The sequence below is a fragment of the Oncorhynchus clarkii genome, chromosome 16 (assembly GCF_045791955.1).
Source record: "Oncorhynchus clarkii lewisi isolate Uvic-CL-2024 chromosome 16, UVic_Ocla_1.0, whole genome shotgun sequence".
NCBI classification, from domain to species: Eukaryota; Metazoa; Chordata; class Actinopteri; order Salmoniformes; family Salmonidae; genus Oncorhynchus; species Oncorhynchus clarkii.
The window spans coordinates 7185049-7203550 of record NC_092162.1 but is presented as its reverse complement, the minus strand read 5'-3'; the positions used below and the strand labels follow the sequence as shown (position 1 = coordinate 7203550).

The window sequence follows — 18502 nt, the reverse complement described above, 5'->3', positions numbered from 1 at the left end:
GTCTGATATAAATTACTGTAAGATCTTGTATAATTTTGTACTGTGAACAAAATTGGGACTTAGCCTTAAATGGGATTTGAACTCATAACCTCACGGTCACTAGCAACCTCCTGCTATACAGTGCAGCTACACCACCAGATCTGTGAGCTGGAAAGAGACACGGCCACAGACTTACTGTCAACAACCCATTTCTACACGTCAATAAAAGCTGCCCGGAATCAAGTAAATTATTGTACAATTAGCATCACCAATGAAACATCAACGTAAAACTATCAGTGCTAAAGGACCCTTGACGTAGAGTATACAGTAAATATTTGAGAACCGTTACAGTGGCGAGCGATGGGTACAACCCTGCTTCCATTAGGCTGCTCTCATAGAGGACCATTGAGTGAGAATGGAACAGAACTCCATCAGCTTAGCATTGTGATGCCTTAACATTATCACAGAGCATATCCCTCTGTATTCTCTCTATTGTTTGTCATAGAGACCCGGTTCCCCATGTCTATTGTGTTGCAGTAATCATGTGGCATCCATTTTGTAGATGCTCTGGATGAAAAGAGAGATTTAGCATGTTTACAACCTCTCACTTGTTTTTGTCTTTGAAGAGCAATCTTTAATCATCCCTCTCTCCATCTCTCTGTTGAGCTCCATCCCCCCCCCCCCCCCCACACTCCTAGGCCACGGGGACAAGCCCAAGCAGCCATAGGTATTGATCCTGGAGGAGTGGGGGGTAAAGTGTGTGGGAGTTGGGGGAACGATGAGCCTGGGTCTCAGCTGGGCCGAGGGTAGCAGGTGGGGTTCGGGGAAGCCTCTGGAGTCCCATCACCCCCATGCTGTGTGTGTGTGTGTGTGTGTGTGTGTGTGTGTGTGTGTGTGTGTGTGTGTGTGTGTGTGTGTGTGTGTGAGAACAGATGTGGGATGGTGGAGTAAAACTACATAAAGACATTTTACCAAATCTGTTTAGTCTGTATATAGTACATTAAGAACCAAACCAATGTGTCAATGACAAAACATTGAAATTGTTCTCTTATTGATACCAACACAGTGTGTGCATTCGTATGTGTGAGTGAATGAGTGTGTGTGTGTCTGTGTGTGTGTATATATATGTGTGTGTCGGACTGAGCGCCCACTCATCCATTTCGCTGCACTGGGGACCATTAAGGCTCCAATCCATTGTAGCGTTGCCCTGTCCACTTCCAGCAGACATCCATCATAGCTGGGCCCAGACCGCCCTGCCTCCCCTCCTCAACCCCCCAGAGAGAGCCTTAATGAGGGCTAGATCACCCCGGTCGTCTAGGCCTTATGGAGATCAGATCACACTGTACAGTACTGGGATGGGATGGCTGGATGAGCCACACCTGATTTAATATAGATATATACATGTGTTGGAGCACAAACACACACACACACAAACACACACACACACAGTAATCAAGAGACCCTCATGTTTCCCCCTTTATGACACTATTTCTATGTCATAACAGAATTCAGACTCCCCTACTCTTAGCCCAGGTTTCACTCTCCCATTCCAAAACCCTGCGTTCAAAGAATCCACTAGATTCCCTTTCCTGTCAGACGTGATCTCACCTAACACACCACTTCTGAAGATCACATGTTTTGGCAGCCGTTCTTCAGCCATTTGCACGGCAATTATATTCCTGTGTAAAAACACAGGCACACATGTGCAACGTCAAGCCCAGGGAATCCATTGGTATAAATTGATACGCTGCTTTTTAACGAGTTAATCTGAATTGCAAATGAACCACAGCCACGTGAGAACATCTGACTCTGTGAATGCCTTCTTCTCCGGATGTGAACAGAACTACCTATCTAAACCTCTGAATGGCTGCCAGGTTGAATTATTAGTAAACAACAAATTGATTGCAACACTGTCATCTATACTTGTGATACTGACCACAGGATTTGTAAAGACAGATTCATATACAGTAAGAGAAACACAATTCCTATGTCAAAAGACAAATACAGCAACATATTTGATGACTGGTTCAGAGTGTGGTAGTGATACGTCTAGTGGTACCTCTGAACCAAAAAATGTAATTTAAACGCAACATGTAAAGTGTTGGTCCCATATTTCATGAGCTGAAATAAAAGATCCCAGAAATGTTCCATACGCACGAAAAAAGCTTATTTCTCTCGAATTTTGTGCACAAATTTGTTTACATCCCTGTTCGTGAGCATTTCACCTTTGTCAAGATAATCCATCCACCTGACAGGTGTGGCGTATCAAGAAGCTGATTAAGCAGCATGATCATTACACAGGTGCACCTTGTGCTGGGGACAATAAAAGGCCACTCTAAAATGTGCAGTTTTGTCACACAACACAATGCCACAGATGCCTCATGTTTTGAGGGAGCGTGCAATTGTCATGCTGACTGTAGAAATGTCCACCAGAGCTGTTGCCAGGGAATTGAATGTTCATTTCTCTACCATAATCTGCCTCCAATGTTGTTTTAAAGAATTTGGCAGTACGTCCAACCGCCCTCACACCCACAGACCACGTGTAACCATGCCAGCCCAGGACCACATCTGGCTTCTTCACAAGCGGGATCAGCCACCCAGACAGCTGATGAAACTGTGAGTTTGCACAATTGAAGGATTTCTGCACAAACTGTCAGAAACCATCTCAGGGAAGCTCATCTGTATGCTCGTCCTCCCCAGGGTCTTGATCTGACTGTAGTTCGGTGTCGTAACCAACTTCAGTGGGCAAATGCTCGCCTTCGATGGCCACTGGCACGCTGGAGAAGTGTGCTCTTGACGGATTAATCCCGGTTTCAACTGTAGTGTGGGCAAGTGGGCAAGCAATTTTTCTGATATCAATGTTGTGAACAGAGTGCTCCATGGTGGAGGTGGGGTTATGGTACGTGCAGGCATAAGCTACGGACAACGAACACAATTGCATTTTATCAATGGCAATTTGAATGCACAGATACCACAGATAGAACAATGAGAGATATTTCACCGGATGTATAGACATGAAGCATCCGCTTGGTGTTTCCACTCACTACCAAATATGGTAGTTAGAGGAAGCCCAGTGGCCGGCAGTGGGAGAAGATGGAACCAGATGGATTTTAGCCGACATTCTTCAAATTTTCTCATCGATGAAACATTTGATCTCAGTACAGTTTTCTGTTCCCAAAGCTAGAATATGTTACGAACAGAGTGTACTACATTTTTGAAGACTTTACCCTTTACCCCGTTCGCAAAGGCGAACTGAGTTAATACACACGCGCACCTCACAGAGTAGACGTTCCCTAACGGAAATATGCAAATTAATGCTAGAACACACCAATAGGATCTCGCCAGCTCATGCTTGGCTCTGCCCACCTCCTTGCTTGTTCTGCCCATTATGACAAATGTGTTCCCATTTGACACGACAGGCTGTGGTCTATCTTGGTTAAGTTATAACAGATATTTGAAGATACCGTGATGAGATCCTGAGGCCCATTGTCATGCCATTCATCTGCCTCCATTAGCTCATGTTTTAGCAGGATAACGCACGGCCCCATGTCACAAGGATCTGTACACAATTCCTGGAAGGTGAAAATGTCCCAGTTCTTCCACTGTCTGCATACTCACCAGACATGTCACCCATTGAGCATGTTTGGAATGTTCTGGATTGACGTGTTTGACAGCGTGTTCCAGTTCCTGCCAATATCCAGCAACTTCTCACAGCCATTGAAGAGGAGTGGGACAACATTCCACAGGCCACAATCAACAGCCTGATCAACTCTATGTGAAGGAGATGTGACAGGCTGCATGAGGCAAATGGTGGTCACACCAGATACTGACTGGTTTTCTGATCCATGCTCCTATATTTCTTAAAAGGGTATCTGTGACTAACAGATGCATGTATGTATGCCCAGTCATTTCTGTTCAGTGATTACAGTGGATTTAGAAAGTGTTCAGACCCCTTGACTTTTTCCACATTTTGATATGTTACAGCCTTATTCTAAAATTGATTAAAAACATCACTCTACACACAATACCCCATAATGACAAAGCGAAAACAGGTTTAAAGATTTGTTTGCAGATTTATTAAAAATAATGCTTTGTCATTATGGGTTATTGTGTGTAGATTGATGAGGGGAAGAACAATTGAATATATTTTAGAATAAGTGTCAGGACTTCCACCGAAGTTGTTTCCTCTCCTTGTTCGGCGTCACCGGTCTTCTAGCCATCGTCGATCCTCTTTTCATTTTCCATTTGTTTTGTCTTGTTTTCCTACACACCTGGTTTCCATTTCCCTCATTAAGTTTTGTGTATTTAACCCTCTGTTCCCCCCATGTCCTTGTGTGGATTTGTTTGTTTGTAAGTGCTTGTGCACGGTGTTACTGGTGAATTGTTTGTTTGTAAGTGTTTATGTACTATGTTACTGGTGAATTGTTTGTTTGTAAGTGTTTGTGTACTATGTTACTGGTGAATTGTTTGTTTGTAAGTGTTTGTGCACTATGTTACTGGTGAATTGTTTGTTTGTAAGTGCTTGTGCACTATGTTACTGGTGAATTGTTTGTTTGTAAGTGTTTGTGCACTATGTTACTGGTAAATTGTTTGTTTGTAAGTGTTTGTGTACTATGTTACTGGTGAATTGTTTGTTTGTAAGTGTTTGTGTACTATGTTACTGGTGAATTGTTTGTTTGTAAGTGTTTGTGTCCTATGTTACTGGAGCGCGTCTGGTTTTGTACCCATGTAGGTTATTTTATTTATTGCCGTTGGTTTTGAAATGAAACCGCTCCGGCTATTTCCTATTTCTGCTCTCCTGCGTCTGACTTCACTGCCACCAGTTCCGCAAACCCTTACAATAAGGCTGTAACGTAACAAAATGTGGAAAAGGTCAAAGGGTCTGAATACTTTCAGAATGCACTGTATATTTACTGTATTTACATTGTGGTCATTTAGCATCAATACATGTCACTGCAGCAGGACATAATGTTACCCTATGACCTCACAGGAACACAGACAGGCAGCACTGAACAACCAGCCAGTCTCCACACAGACAGGCAGCACTGAACAACCAGCCAGTCTCCAAACAGACAGGCAGCACTGAACAACCAGCCAGTCTCCACACAGACAGGCAGCACTGAACAACCAGCCAGTCTCCACACAGACAGGCAGCACTGAACAACCAGCCAGTCTCCAAACAAACAGGCAGCACTGAACAACCAGCCAGTCTCCACACAGACAGGCAGCACTGAACAACCAGTCAGTCTCCAGCCCTGGGGGTATACAGTAGACCTCCCATGATATTCCCCTGGGGTGAGGGAAAGGTCAAAAGGTCAGTGGAGATATGTGTGGTTGTGGTAACACTAAGTTTACCCTTTAACCTCTAATCTCTGCTTTTCATCTGCACAGTCACACCAACCTATCCTCAATATTCTTTATTTCTTATTAAAGTAACGCATGGCTGCCCGTTTTACGGGCTCCTAACCAACTGTGCTATTTTGTTAGTTTTTCGCATTGTTTGTGACTAATTTTGTACATGATGTTGCTGCTACAGTCTCTTATAACCGAAACAAGCTTCTGGACTGAACAAAGATTTTTTCTTCAATGAGTGCAACGCAAAGGATTTACTGCTTTGTCAAGACAAGGCCCAAATCCCCATCATCAGCGTGAATAAAAGACGAAGGAAAAGATGGGAGGAGGGCGGGGTGCCTTGTTAGAATTTGCAGATGAGTAGGTAAACCACCACTTCACTCCATATTATTGGCTAACGTGCATTGGAAAACAAACTGGACGATTTACGATTAAGGCTATCCTACCAACCAGATATTAAAAATGTTAATATCTTATGTTTCCCTGAAACGTGGCTGAACAACGACACAGGTAATATAGAGCTGGCTGGCTTCTCTGTGCATTGGCAGGACAGAGCAGCTACATTTGGTATGACGAGGGGCGGGGTTTGTGTCTATTTGTCAATAACTGATGGTGCGCGATGTCTAATATTAAAGAAGTCTCGAGGTATTGCTCACCTGAGGTAGTTACCTCATGATAAGCTGTAGACCACACTATCTACCAAGAGATTTCACACCTATATTTTTCATAGCTGTCTATTTACCACTACAAACCGATGGTGGCACTAAGACTGCGCTCAATGAGCTGTATAAGGCCATAAGCAAACAAGAAAATGCTCATCCAGAAGCAGCGCTCCTAGTGGCCCGGGTGACTTTAATGCAGGCAAACTTACATCTGTTTTACTTAATTTGCACCAGCATATCACATGTGCAACCAGGGGAAAAATAACTCTAGACCACCTTTACTCCACACACAGAGAAGCATACAAAGCTCTCCCTCACCCCCCATTTGGCAAATCTGGCCATAATTCTATACTCCTGATTCCTACTTACAAGACAAAACTAAAGCAAGAAGTACCAGTGACTCGATCAATACGGAAGTGGTCAGATGACACGGATGCTACGCTATAGGACTGTTTAGCTAGCACAGAGTTGAATAGGTTCCGGGATTCATCCAATGGCATTGAGGAGTATACCACCTCAGTCACTGGCTTCATCAATAAGTGCATCGACGACGACGTCCCAACAGTGACTGTATGTACATTTCCCAACCAGATGCCGGAAACCCTAGACCCACTCCAATTCGAATACTGCCCCGAAAGATCCACAGATGATGCGATCTCAATCGCACTACACACTGCCCTTTCTCACCTGGACAAAAGGAACACCTATGTGAGAATGTTGTTCATTGACTTCAGCTCAGTGTTCAACACCATAGTGCCCACGAAGCTCATCACTAAGCTAAGGAACCTGGGACTAAACACCTCCCTCTGCAACTGGTTCCTGGACCTCCTGACGGGCCGCCCCCCAGGTGGATCTGGTGGTGGATCTGCCACGCTGATCCTCAACACGGTGGTCCCTCAGGGGTGCGTGCTCAGTCCCCTCCTGTACTCCCTGTTCCCTCACGACTGCACGGCCAGGCACAATTCCAACACCATCATTAGGTTTGCTGACGACACAACAGTGGTAGGCCTGATCACCGACAACGATGAGACAGCCTATAGGGAGGAGGTCAGAGACCTGGCTGTGCAGTGCCAGGACAACAACCTCTCTCTCAATGTGAGCAAGACAAAGGAGCTAATCGTGGACTACAGGAAAAGGAGTGCCGAACAGGCCCCCATTAACATTCCCCTTTAACATTGATGGGGTTGAAGTGGAGGGGGCCGAGAGTTTCAAGTTCCTTGTTGTCCACATCACCAATTAACTATCATGGTCCAAACACACCAAGATAGTTGTGAAGAGGCCATGACAACACCTTTCCCCCCTCAGGAGACTGAAAAGATTATTGTTATGTAATTTTCTTGTGTTCACTTGAGATTCTTTTTTTTCACTTTAGTTTATTTAGTCAATATTTTCTTAACTATTTCTTGAACTGCATTGTTGAGTAAGGGCTTGTAAATAAGCATTTCAAGGAAAGGTATGACATATGTCATTTGATTTGATTTAATCATCATCCTCTACAGAGCAAACAAAAAACGATACATACTTCAGCCTAAACAGCAGCGCCACAGGGAACTTCCACAAAGCTGTGAACGAGCTGAGAGACATGGCAAGAAGGGCATTCTATGCCGTCAAAAGGAACATCAAATTCGACATACCAATTAGGATCTGGCAAAAAAAACTTGAATCAGTTATAGAACCCCATTGCCAAGAATTCACAAAATAGAACAAACACCAAATTGAGACTCTGCATGCAGAATTCTGCAAAAATATCCTGGGTGTACAACGTAGAACACCAAATAATGCATGCATGGCAGAATTAGGCCGATACCCGCTAATTATAAAAGTCCAGAAAAGAGAGCTTCAATTCTACAACCACCTAAAGGAAGTGATTCCCAAACCTTCCATAACAAAGCCATCACCTGCAGAGAGATTAACCTGGAGAAGAGTCCCCTAAGCAAGCTGGTCCTGGGGCTCTGATCGCAAACACTAACAGACCCCACAGAGCCTGAGGACAGCAACACAATTAGACCCAACCAAATCATGAGAAAACAAAATGATAATTACTTGACACATTGGAAAGAATTAACAAAAAAACAGAGCAAACTAGAATGCTATTTGGCTCTAAACAGAGAGTACACAGTGGCAGAATACCTGACCACTGTGACTGACCAAAACTTAAGGAAAGCTTAGTCTATGTACAGACTCCGTGAGCATAGCCTTGCTATTGAGAAAGGCCTCACATTAAGCCAAGGTCAGTAAAACTAGTAATCTGAGACAGTGTCAGGATAAAATCTCAGCCCACTCCTCTTCCAGAGACTAGCTCTTCCCTGCCTGGTTGAGGGTGGTTCCTCTCAGGCTAGAGATTTGAATTGTCCTTAAATCAGATAGGGCCTCCTGAGTGGCCCAGAGATCTAAGGCACTGCATCGCAGTGCTAGAGGCATCACTACAGATCCGGGTTCGATCAAGGGCTGTGTCGCAGCTGGCCAAGACGGGGAGACACATGAGGCGGTGCACAATTGGCCCAACGTCGTCCGGGTTAGGGGAGGGTTTGGCCGGCCGGGATGTCCTTGTCCCATCGTGCTCTAGCGACTCCTTGTGGCGGCCGGGTGCGTGCATGCTGTCTTCAGGTCGCCAGCTGTACTGTGTTTCCTCTGACACATTGGTACAGCTGGCTAACCAGGTTAAGCGAGCAGTGTGACAAGAAGCTTGGCGGTCGTGTTTCGGAGAACACAGTTGCAACAATAGGACAAGACTGTAACTACCAATTCGGGGGAGAAATAAAAATAAGCATATTTAAAAAAATATATTTTCTTTCTTTCTATCCAGTAAATGCCTATTTAAAAGATAAATATATATATATATATATATATATATATATATATATATATATATATATATATATGTTTTGTGCACCTGACCCTGCTCTTATCAACTGTACTTGCAATGTATTTTTGCAGTACCGCAGTACCATAGAGCACACTGTAGCCAATGATAGATATGATGATATAATGATATATGGTTAATTATGTGGTGTAATTGGGAGCTCATCATTATCTGTGAGCGTAAACTGACCTGGTGTCAGGGGTCAACCTGCCAGGCCTGGCAGCGATGTCAAGTGGCCTGACACTCTCAGAGTCCCATCTGGTCCTGGGGATGGGACAATCTGTTGTCACTCTGGGACGTCACTGATACACATACACACAATGGAGACGTGGTACGTGTGTGTGTGTGTGTGTGTGTGTGTGTGTGTGTGTGTGTGTGTGTGTGTGTGTGTGTGTGTGTGTGTGTGTGTGTGTGTGTGTGTGTGTGTGTGTGTGTGTGTGTGTGTGTGTGAGTGAGGAAGAGAGAAAAAGAGGTGTGTGTGCATCCATACATGTTTGTGACCAATATCATGTTGATAAAACACAGGAAACACACCTCTAACTTTCAATCAATCTCACCTACTGACCCTGTAGCCATTAAATCACACTGTCAGAGGTTACAGAATACCAATACTGCATCACCAGTGGTAGATAAGTACAAACATTGTTATACTTTAGTAAAAGTAAAGATATCTTAATAGAAAATGACTCAAGTAAAAGTGAAAGTCACCCAGTAAAATACTACTTGAGTAAAAGTCTAAAAGTATCTGGGTTTTAAATATACTTTAGTACAGTGGTGGAAAAAGTACTAATTTGTCGTACTTCAGTAAAAACAGAAGTAAATGCTCTGCACCACATTCCTTATTTTAATGCAAGCCAGACGGCACACAGGTTGTTTTTTTTTACAATCGCTAGGATCCATTTCTCAATACTTAGGTCACTTTTTCAAAACCCTTCACACAGTGAGCATAACAGCAGTCTATGTGGGCTAAACTGTGGATCGTGTTTCATTGCTTTGGCTCAAAACGCATTCAATGACTACATCTTTCAAATTTCATGAATTCTTTTCTCACTCAGACACAAAACTCTATGTACCTACTGGCCAATTTGCACATGTTTACATACTCTTTTCAAAACTGTTAAACTTAAGTTCAAAACCTAACATAACACAAAATTGAATAAGACAGCCATTTGCTACATTTCTACAGTAATACCGTTTTGAAATATATTCCAAATCTAAAAAATGAAATATTATCAAAACAATTAGACCAAGCACAACTGATTCCCATTGCAGCTGAACACCTACCCAGGTGTTAGTCTTTCAATTCCATTACCATCTCTACAAAAGGGGACATCTTAGGAATAATGCTGTACTGGAAGGAAGAAGAGTGGCTGGGAGAGGAAGAGGAGTACGTATGCGTGGTGGAAGAAGACTGAGAGGGAGATCAAGAGCTGTCGTCTCAGATGAGATTAGGGCTACTATAAGTGATCATGTAATAATTCATGGTCTATCAATGAGAGAGGCTGGTCTGAGAGTGCAGCCAAATCTGCAATGCTCAACAGTGGCATCTATTGTGAGACATTTCTGGCAAACAACAGGTAAGATGTGCCTTCTGCAAGGGCATCTGACAGAAGTAAATTGAGCAAATCCTCCAAACCCACTTGTGTGTAATTGTTTTTGTATTTCTGCTTGGGACCCAACGGTTACCTCCCACAGACGGGAGAGGTAAGATTTTCACTGCTGTGCAGGAAACTGCAATCGTTGATATTGTCATCAGAAACAATGGCATAAAACTCACAGAGATTCGGGACAGAGTGTCGGTAGACAACATTACATTTGTAAATATTCACAATGTAAGCATAACAACTATTTCTAGAGTCCTGAAACAACATCAAGTCAGGATGAAGCAGTTGTACACTGTCCCCTTTGAGAGGAGCTCTGAACGAGTCAAGCAACTCAGGAACCAATATGTTCAGGTAAGATGACTATAAAATGCAGAACTGGTTTTGAACAAAACCAAACAGGGCAGAGACACAACAATGGCATGTTTTTAGGTATAATGCAAACTTCCGTAAAAGCCTAACTCTTATGTTGCCTTGTGGATTTATTTTAGAGAGTCATGGAGATTTAAGCCAGGCAATCACCCCACATATTCATCTTTGTGGATGAGGCTGGTTTCAACTTGGCCAGAACACGGCGGGGTGGGGAGGAATGTGATTGGGGAAAAGAGCCACAGTGGATGTCCCAGGCCAGTGGGGTGCCGAAATCACAATGTGTGGAGCAATATCCTCTGATGGATATCTGTTACACAAACCGCTAATTGGGCCGTACAACACCGAGCGTCTCATTTCATTCCTGGATGACCTCTATGGAAGGGTTGTGCCAGGTGAGGAAAGGGTTGCAGCGAGGCGAAATCGGCCAACGTTTGAAATTGTATGGGACAATGTGGCATTTCCTCACTCCCGTGAAGTCACAGAGTGGTTTGCAGCCCATCCCAGAATGGTGTCACTTTTCCTCCCACCTTACTCTCCATTCCTCAACCCCATAGAGGAATTATTTTCCTCATTGAGGTGGAAGGTTTATGACCACCATCCACATGATCAAATGTCCCTCCTGGACACAATGAATGCTGGATGCCTGGACATATCTGCAGAAGATTGCCAGGGATGGACCAGGCATGCCAAAAGATTATTTCCTAGGTGTATTGCCCACGATGACATAAGATGTGACGTGGATGAGAACCTGTGGCCAAATGCATAAGACAGGGTTGACTAGCATTGCTACTGTATCTGTATCGGTAGATGGTTTATATACAAATTAATGTATTTTGGAATCACTCAATGCCATGACATAAAACCTATTGAAGCATGTTGCATCATGTCTGATTCGTTCCTGTAAGATAAACTGCAGTGAATTCTAAACAGTAGAGAGGTGTCATTCTTGTTCTGTAAAGAAATGTTACAAAATTAAACATGGTGCAATGCTACCTGTTAGTGTTTTTTTTAGGTCATTGTTTCATGAGTGACAAAGTGTGCTTGTTGGGTGACAACCTTTGCTAGTGTTCTGGAAGAATGAGTTGATTTTGAGACATGTATGAAGTGTTTTGGTAGTTTTAGTGCATTTTGGATGTGAAATGGACTGTTGTGCCAGGCTGAAAGTTGGATTAGGAGAACTGTGTGAAGAGTTTTGAGAAAGTGACCTAAGTATTGAGAAATTGGTCCTAGCGATTGTAAAAAATAAAAAAAATGTTTAAAAAATGTAATGGACAGACGGGCACACTCCAACACCCAGACATAATTTAAGAACTCAAGGCAAGTCAGTTAAGAACAAATTCTTATTTTCAATGATGGCCTAGGAACAGTGAGTTTACTGCCTGTTCAGGGGCAAAGTCCACAACCAGTCAGTCCACCTCTCTAACCACTAGGCTACCCTGCCGCCCTTGCTACCCTGTATTTAATGAGTCTGCCAAATCAGAGGCAGTAGGGATGACAATGGTGAATTGGACCATAATTCTGCCTGAGCATTCAAAATGTAACGAATACTTCTGGGTGTCAGCGAAAATGTATGCAGTAAAAAGTACACTATTTTCTATAGGAATGTAGAGGAGTCAAACTAAAAGTTGTCAAAAATAGAAATAGTAAAGTACAGATATCCCCGTAAACTACTTAAGTAGTACTTTTACTTAAGTACTTTACACCAATGTGCATCACTGCATCCTGCGTTCAGTTCCACGCGACCTCTCTAACCTAGATGATGAGATTTTAAGCCAATGTTTAATCTGTTATGTAGTTAGAGTTTATGTTACATGCACACACTATAACCCTGTGTTGGGGAATGTAAATGATGTGTGTGTGTGTGTGTGTGTGTGTGTGTGTGTGTGTGTGTGTGTGTGTGTGTGTGTGTGTGTGTGTGACTATAGGATCAGTAGAAGCTGACTATGGTAACATCTGGCCTCAGCTGGAGAGATGATTGCTCTGTGATAACTCATCCTGACCCTCCCTGCAAATAAACACACACACACACACACAAGAATAGACATACACACAAACATAGACACACACACACACACCCACATACACACATTCCGATTAGCATGGCCAGCTGGCAGTGTCTCCCTCTGCCTGTCACCTAGACCAGCTTGCAATGGGTATGTTTGAATACGCCAACAACAACAAACATTATTCCCGAGATCTTTCCATGTTGCAGGTTGCACAGTGGCTGCAGAGTGGTAAATTCTTAAAGCTCTGTCAAATTGGTTGTTGATCACTGCTAAGACAACCGTTTTCAGCATACCCCATAAGATGATGCTGGCACCACTATGCTTGAAAACATGAAGAGTTCTATACAGCAATGTGTTGTGTTGGATTTGCCCCAAACAAAACACAGGACAAAAATGAATTACTTTGCCACATTTTTTGCAGTATGACATTACTGCCTTGTTGCAATGTTGTTGATCCATCCTCAAGTTTTCTCCTATCACAGTCATTCAACTCTGTAACTGTTTTAATGGCACCATTGGTCTCATGTTGAAATCCCTGAGCGGTTTCCTTCCTCTCCGACAACTGAGTTAGGAAGGACGCCTTTATCTCTGTAGTAACTGGGTGTATTGATACACCATCCAAAGTGTAATTAATAACTTTACCATGCTCAAAGGGATATTCAATGTCTGCTTTTTTATTTCTACCTATCAACCAATATGTGTCCTTTCTTGCAGGGCATTGGGAAAACCTCCCTGGTCTTTGTGGTTGAATCTGTGTTTAAAATTCACTACTCGACTGAAGGACCTTACAATTATCTGTATGTCTGGGGTACAGAGATGAGGTACTCATTCAGAAATCTTGTTAAATACTATTATTCCACACAGAGTGAGTCCATGCATTTGATTTGATTTATTAGGATCCCCATTAGCCAACTCCAATAGTGACAGCTAGTCCGACACATAACCAAAAAGACATTACAGACAAAAGACTTCACAATTTACATGTAGTGTGTGCGCATCTATCAGTTACACATATATTTCAGTATATACACGCAACAAGTCAATCACATGGGGGAGAGGGGTTGCTTAATTTGTTTATTGAAACCAGGTTTGCTGTTCACTTCCGATATATATAACATGGAAGGGAGGTCCATGCACTCATGGCTCTGTATAACAGTGTATGTTTTCTTGAATTTGTTCTGGACCTGGAGACAGAATATACCCATGGTGGCATATCTGGTGGGGTAAGTGTGTGTATCAGTGCTGTGTGTAAGTTGACTATGCAAACCATTTGGACTGGGCCAGCTGTAGCTTACCTAGGCCTTTCTTTGCAGCGCTTGACCAAATGACTGGACAATAATGAAGACAAGATAAAACTAGAGCCAAGGACATCCCGGCCGGCCAAACCCTCCCCTAACCCGGACGATGCTGGGCCAACTGTGGGCCTCATGGGTCTCCCGGTCGCGGCCCGGCGACAGCACAGCCCGGGATCGAACCCGGACCTGTATTGACACCGCCTTAGACTGCTGAGCCACTCGGGAGGCTTGAGGTCTAGAACTTAGGGAATGATTTGTACTAAATGCAATGCTCTTAGTTTTAAAGATGTTCAGGGCCAGTTTATTACAAGCCAAAGATTCCAAAACAAACTGCAACTCTTTGTTAAGGGTTTCAGAGACTTCATTAGCTGTGGTTGCTGATGCGTATATGATTGAATCATCAGCATACATACATACACATGCTTTGTTTAATGTCAGTGGCAGGTCAATGGTAAAAATAGAAAATAGTAGAGGGCCTAGAGAGCTGCCCTGCGGTACACCACACTTTACATGTTTGACATTAGAGGCTTGACACCCCAAAAGAAAAGGCTTAAGATGTGCCAGGTGAACCTGCAACCACAACACTTCAATAACAATTGATGTAAGATCTTCTCTAAGTATTACAGGGATATGGCTCTGAATATATAAAGCAACACCTCCCCCATAAGCATATCTGTCTCTTCTATAGATGTTATATCCTTGTATTGCTACTGCTGTATTATCAAATTAATTATCTTAGTAAGTCTCAGAAATTGCTACTTTATTAATATTATCTGATGTTAGCAAGTTATTGATTTCAAAAACCTTATTTCTAAGGCTACATACATGTATATTAGTATGGGCTATTTTCAGCCCTTTCCTGGGAAGCCTCAGAGATAGAAATAATATGGAAAAGAGAAAACAAAGCAAGAGAAAAAAATATCCATTCAGCAGTCCATTAACCAGTTGGTGTGTGTACGTGTGTGTGTGTGTGCTAAGGGGTTGAAGCTAAGAACCCATTGGCTTGGCTCCCTCATCCTTCTAGGCTTTTGGGAGGGAGGGTGGGTGGAGCCTTCTGGCAGCTTTAGTGTCACGCCTGCTCCCGCTCTCCCTCACTGGCGCTTGAGGACGCCAGACTGCCTATCATTACACACACCCTTCGATACGCGGACCTGCACCTCATTGGATCCTCCTGAACTCCATCATTATTTGATTGCCTTATCTGTCTGTTTCCTCTGTTGCATCCCTGTGTCAACATTGATGTTGTTATTTTGTCCCCTGTCCAGACGCTGGTCCTGTCCTGTTTCATGTCCGTTGTCTATTAAATGTTCTCCATGTACCTGTTTCCTGTCTCCAGCGTCGATCCTCACACTTAGGATAGTCCTCGTTGAGTAAGATATACGTTCCTCTCAAGTTCTTGGCTCTTTCCAGAGTAGCTACCTTGTCCTTGAACGTCAGGAACTTGACCATTATTGGCCTGGGCCTGTCACCTGTGCTGGTGGTGGGTTTTTCAGTCCTGTGGGTGTGCTCCACCTCAATTTTTCCTTTGGTCCGTTCCTCCAAGATAATGTCCCTCACTTTGTTCTCAGACTCCATCCAGGTCTCATGTGGAAATTCTGCAATTCCGTCCACAACAAAGTTGTCACGTCTTGATTGTTCCTCAAGATAATCTGATTTCTCTGTCATTGTTATCATAGAGTCACACACAGAACGGATGTCCTCTCTCAATGATTTACAGACTGCTGTCATGTTGCCGTTCTCCTGTCTAAACTCATCGAGCTGACCCTTGGAGAACTGCAAACTGTTCTTCAGGTCCTGGACCTCTCTGGTCAGGTCGTCCATTCTTTTATCAATTGACTCCACAAGTATTTGGACAAAACACTTGAAGTTATTTTCTTGTTGTTGTAACAACTGCTTGTGGAACTATTTTTGTTCATTTAAAAGATTGTTCACCTTCACTGTCCTCAACGAGACTCCCGCCAGCTTTGGTCTTTGTCATGGTAGCAACATAGATTATGCTGTTACTCCTCATAGTTCCAGACAGGGTAGGTCACAGGGACGATTGAAAACAACAATAACAAACAGCAGGGATCTAGACAGCCACAAGCCCTGGACAATCTGCAGTTCCAGCCACAATAGGCAGCTAGTTAGCAGCTAGGCTAGCTGCCACGCCAAACAGCTCCTCAGACCTGGCCTTGGTCGGCAGAATCACTTGACAGATAGTAGTGGGTCCAGCAACTGACGCCAACAGACAATAGACTTTCAAAACTTTGCAAAACAACAAACCGAGCTCTCCCTCATTCCGCTTTAAACAGGAAGTGATGCAACTTATTATGTGACTTAAGCACATTTTTACTCCTGAACTGATTTAGGCTTGCCATAACAAAGGGGTTGAACACTTATTGACTCAAAAAACATAATAAACATAATTCCACTTTGACATTATGGGGTATTATGTTTAGGCCATCGACAAAACATCTAAATGTAATAATAAATGTAAGAGGCGTGAATACTTTCTGAAGGCACTGTATATGCAAATCGTTGTGTAAAAATGAAAGACAGACCAATTCTACCATGCATAGATTATACAGCAATAAACAATAACCTTCTTATTTACAAGTGCAGGTGCGCTGAGGCGAAAACATGTCCATGGAGTTAAATGTACTGAAATGCACTCAACCAAAATTCATTGGACATCAACTCCCATTCTATAAAAAACAGACACGTCCATACGAAATGTGGTTTCCACTAGATAGCACAGCCACAAAGTCAACATTAGCAATATCTTAAGAATTGATGAAAACTTACATTTTCGTTTTGGTCTTAATTTAAGGTTAAGGTTAGGATTTAAAAAAAATCTAATTTTAAGAAACTGAATTATATAAATGGGCGGGGTTCATGACTTTGTGGATGTGGTAACTAGTGACAACCATGATATGTACCTGTACCAGTCCAAACCTCGTGCGTAATGCCGGTCAAAGAAGTGCGGTTCAGAGCCCAGCGCGCGGATGTCCGGGTGCAGCCTGAGAAACTCCAAAAGAGCCCTCGTGCCACCCTTCTTTACCCCTATAATGAGGGCTTGGGGTAACCGCCGTGTCGCCATCAAATCTTTAACCGAGTTATTCGTCTCCAAAACCGGAGTTATTGTGCTCCTCTCCCCGGCTACTGGGTATCCATCTTCATTCTGTACCAGTACAACGTCCTTATACAACGTCCCGTTTCTGTCATGATACCATCCTGATAAAAGAAACTCACTGGCGGGTCTTTGAGAGATGGAGTTTTCCTTTATGTCCGACTCGCAGCATCCTGCGAGGAAGTAGAAAAGAGAGACACAGATTATTCCCAGAGAGAGCATGATTAGAAGTTTTTGGAGAACCCTCCTGATGTCCCTGTCCGTTGGGTTGTTGTGGTGAAAAGCTGCCATCGCCTTCCCTCAGAGTCCCATCCGAGGAGGACCATTCTACTACAAGCTCAGCTCACTTAACTTCCTTCACCTCTGTGAAGACACGAAGGCTTTCTGAGCAGCTCAGAGAAAATAAAGGCTCCATAGTGACGCTACGTGGATTCCACAAAATTGCCAACAAAGTCGCCGGTTTGCCCGCGTCCCATCTGTCCCTTTCGCGGTTCATTCTGCGCGTCAAGTGATCAATTCCTGTGTTATGTCCTAATATCCACCCACTTAGTCGATCCCACCGGCATGTAGTATAGTCTAAGGCTTTTAATATCCGCGGCGCATGGCTGGAGTGATCCTTCTCCCTGGGATTACCCGCTGTCTCCCTCCATGGGTCTCCAGAGACTGCGCGTCATGGGGTCTCTCTCTTTCTCTCTCTCTCTCTCTAGCGTCAGTCATCCAGGAAAGTGTGCGCTGCACTCCGCATTTGATTGTTTAATTCCAACGGATTTTTTTGGAAAACGGAGATGAATACGATGCGCGTGCACGCGGAGGAGAGGAGAGAGCGGTTATGCAGCGCGTACCCGACAGATCATGACCCTTTTGAATGTAATAAATCATAATTTATCCACTGATTGTTTTTGTTGGCATTTTGAGTTTTATGTAGACCTGTTCTCCAGTTTATTTACAACCTGTTGTGCAATACATGTCATAGCCTGTACAGTTAACTTGGTTGTCACTTTAGAGAGCCATTTCATGATTTCAACTTGCAGCAAACTATACACTGTAAACCCCAAGGCATTTTTAACTAAAATATTTCTAGTAAATTGAACTCAAAGTCCAGGAAAACTCACTATTACTTATTAAAATGTGTATGTGGTACTGACTCAGAACTAAATGAGAACTCAAAGCAACTCAATGTTTTAAAGTTATAACAAATTATATATATTTGTATATATATATATATCTGTTTTTGCATGTACATTGAGTAAATTAATTTCC

At 43.2% G+C, this 18502-nt stretch overlaps 1 protein-coding gene across 1 annotated transcript in view; it reads right to left on the bottom strand.

Moving 5' to 3' along the window:
- Nucleotides 1–17805, bottom strand: part of LOC139367424 (heparan sulfate glucosamine 3-O-sulfotransferase 6-like) — a 26109-nt gene extending 8304 nt beyond the window's left edge. Inside the window, exon 1 of the mRNA XM_071105630.1 lies at nucleotides 17052–17805. Within this exon, the coding sequence (XP_070961731.1) occupies nucleotides 17052–17533 (482 nt within the window). The 5' untranslated portion in view covers nucleotides 17534–17805. The remainder of the gene's footprint in view (nucleotides 1–17051) is intronic.
- Between the last annotated feature and the right edge of the window lie 697 nt (nucleotides 17806–18502).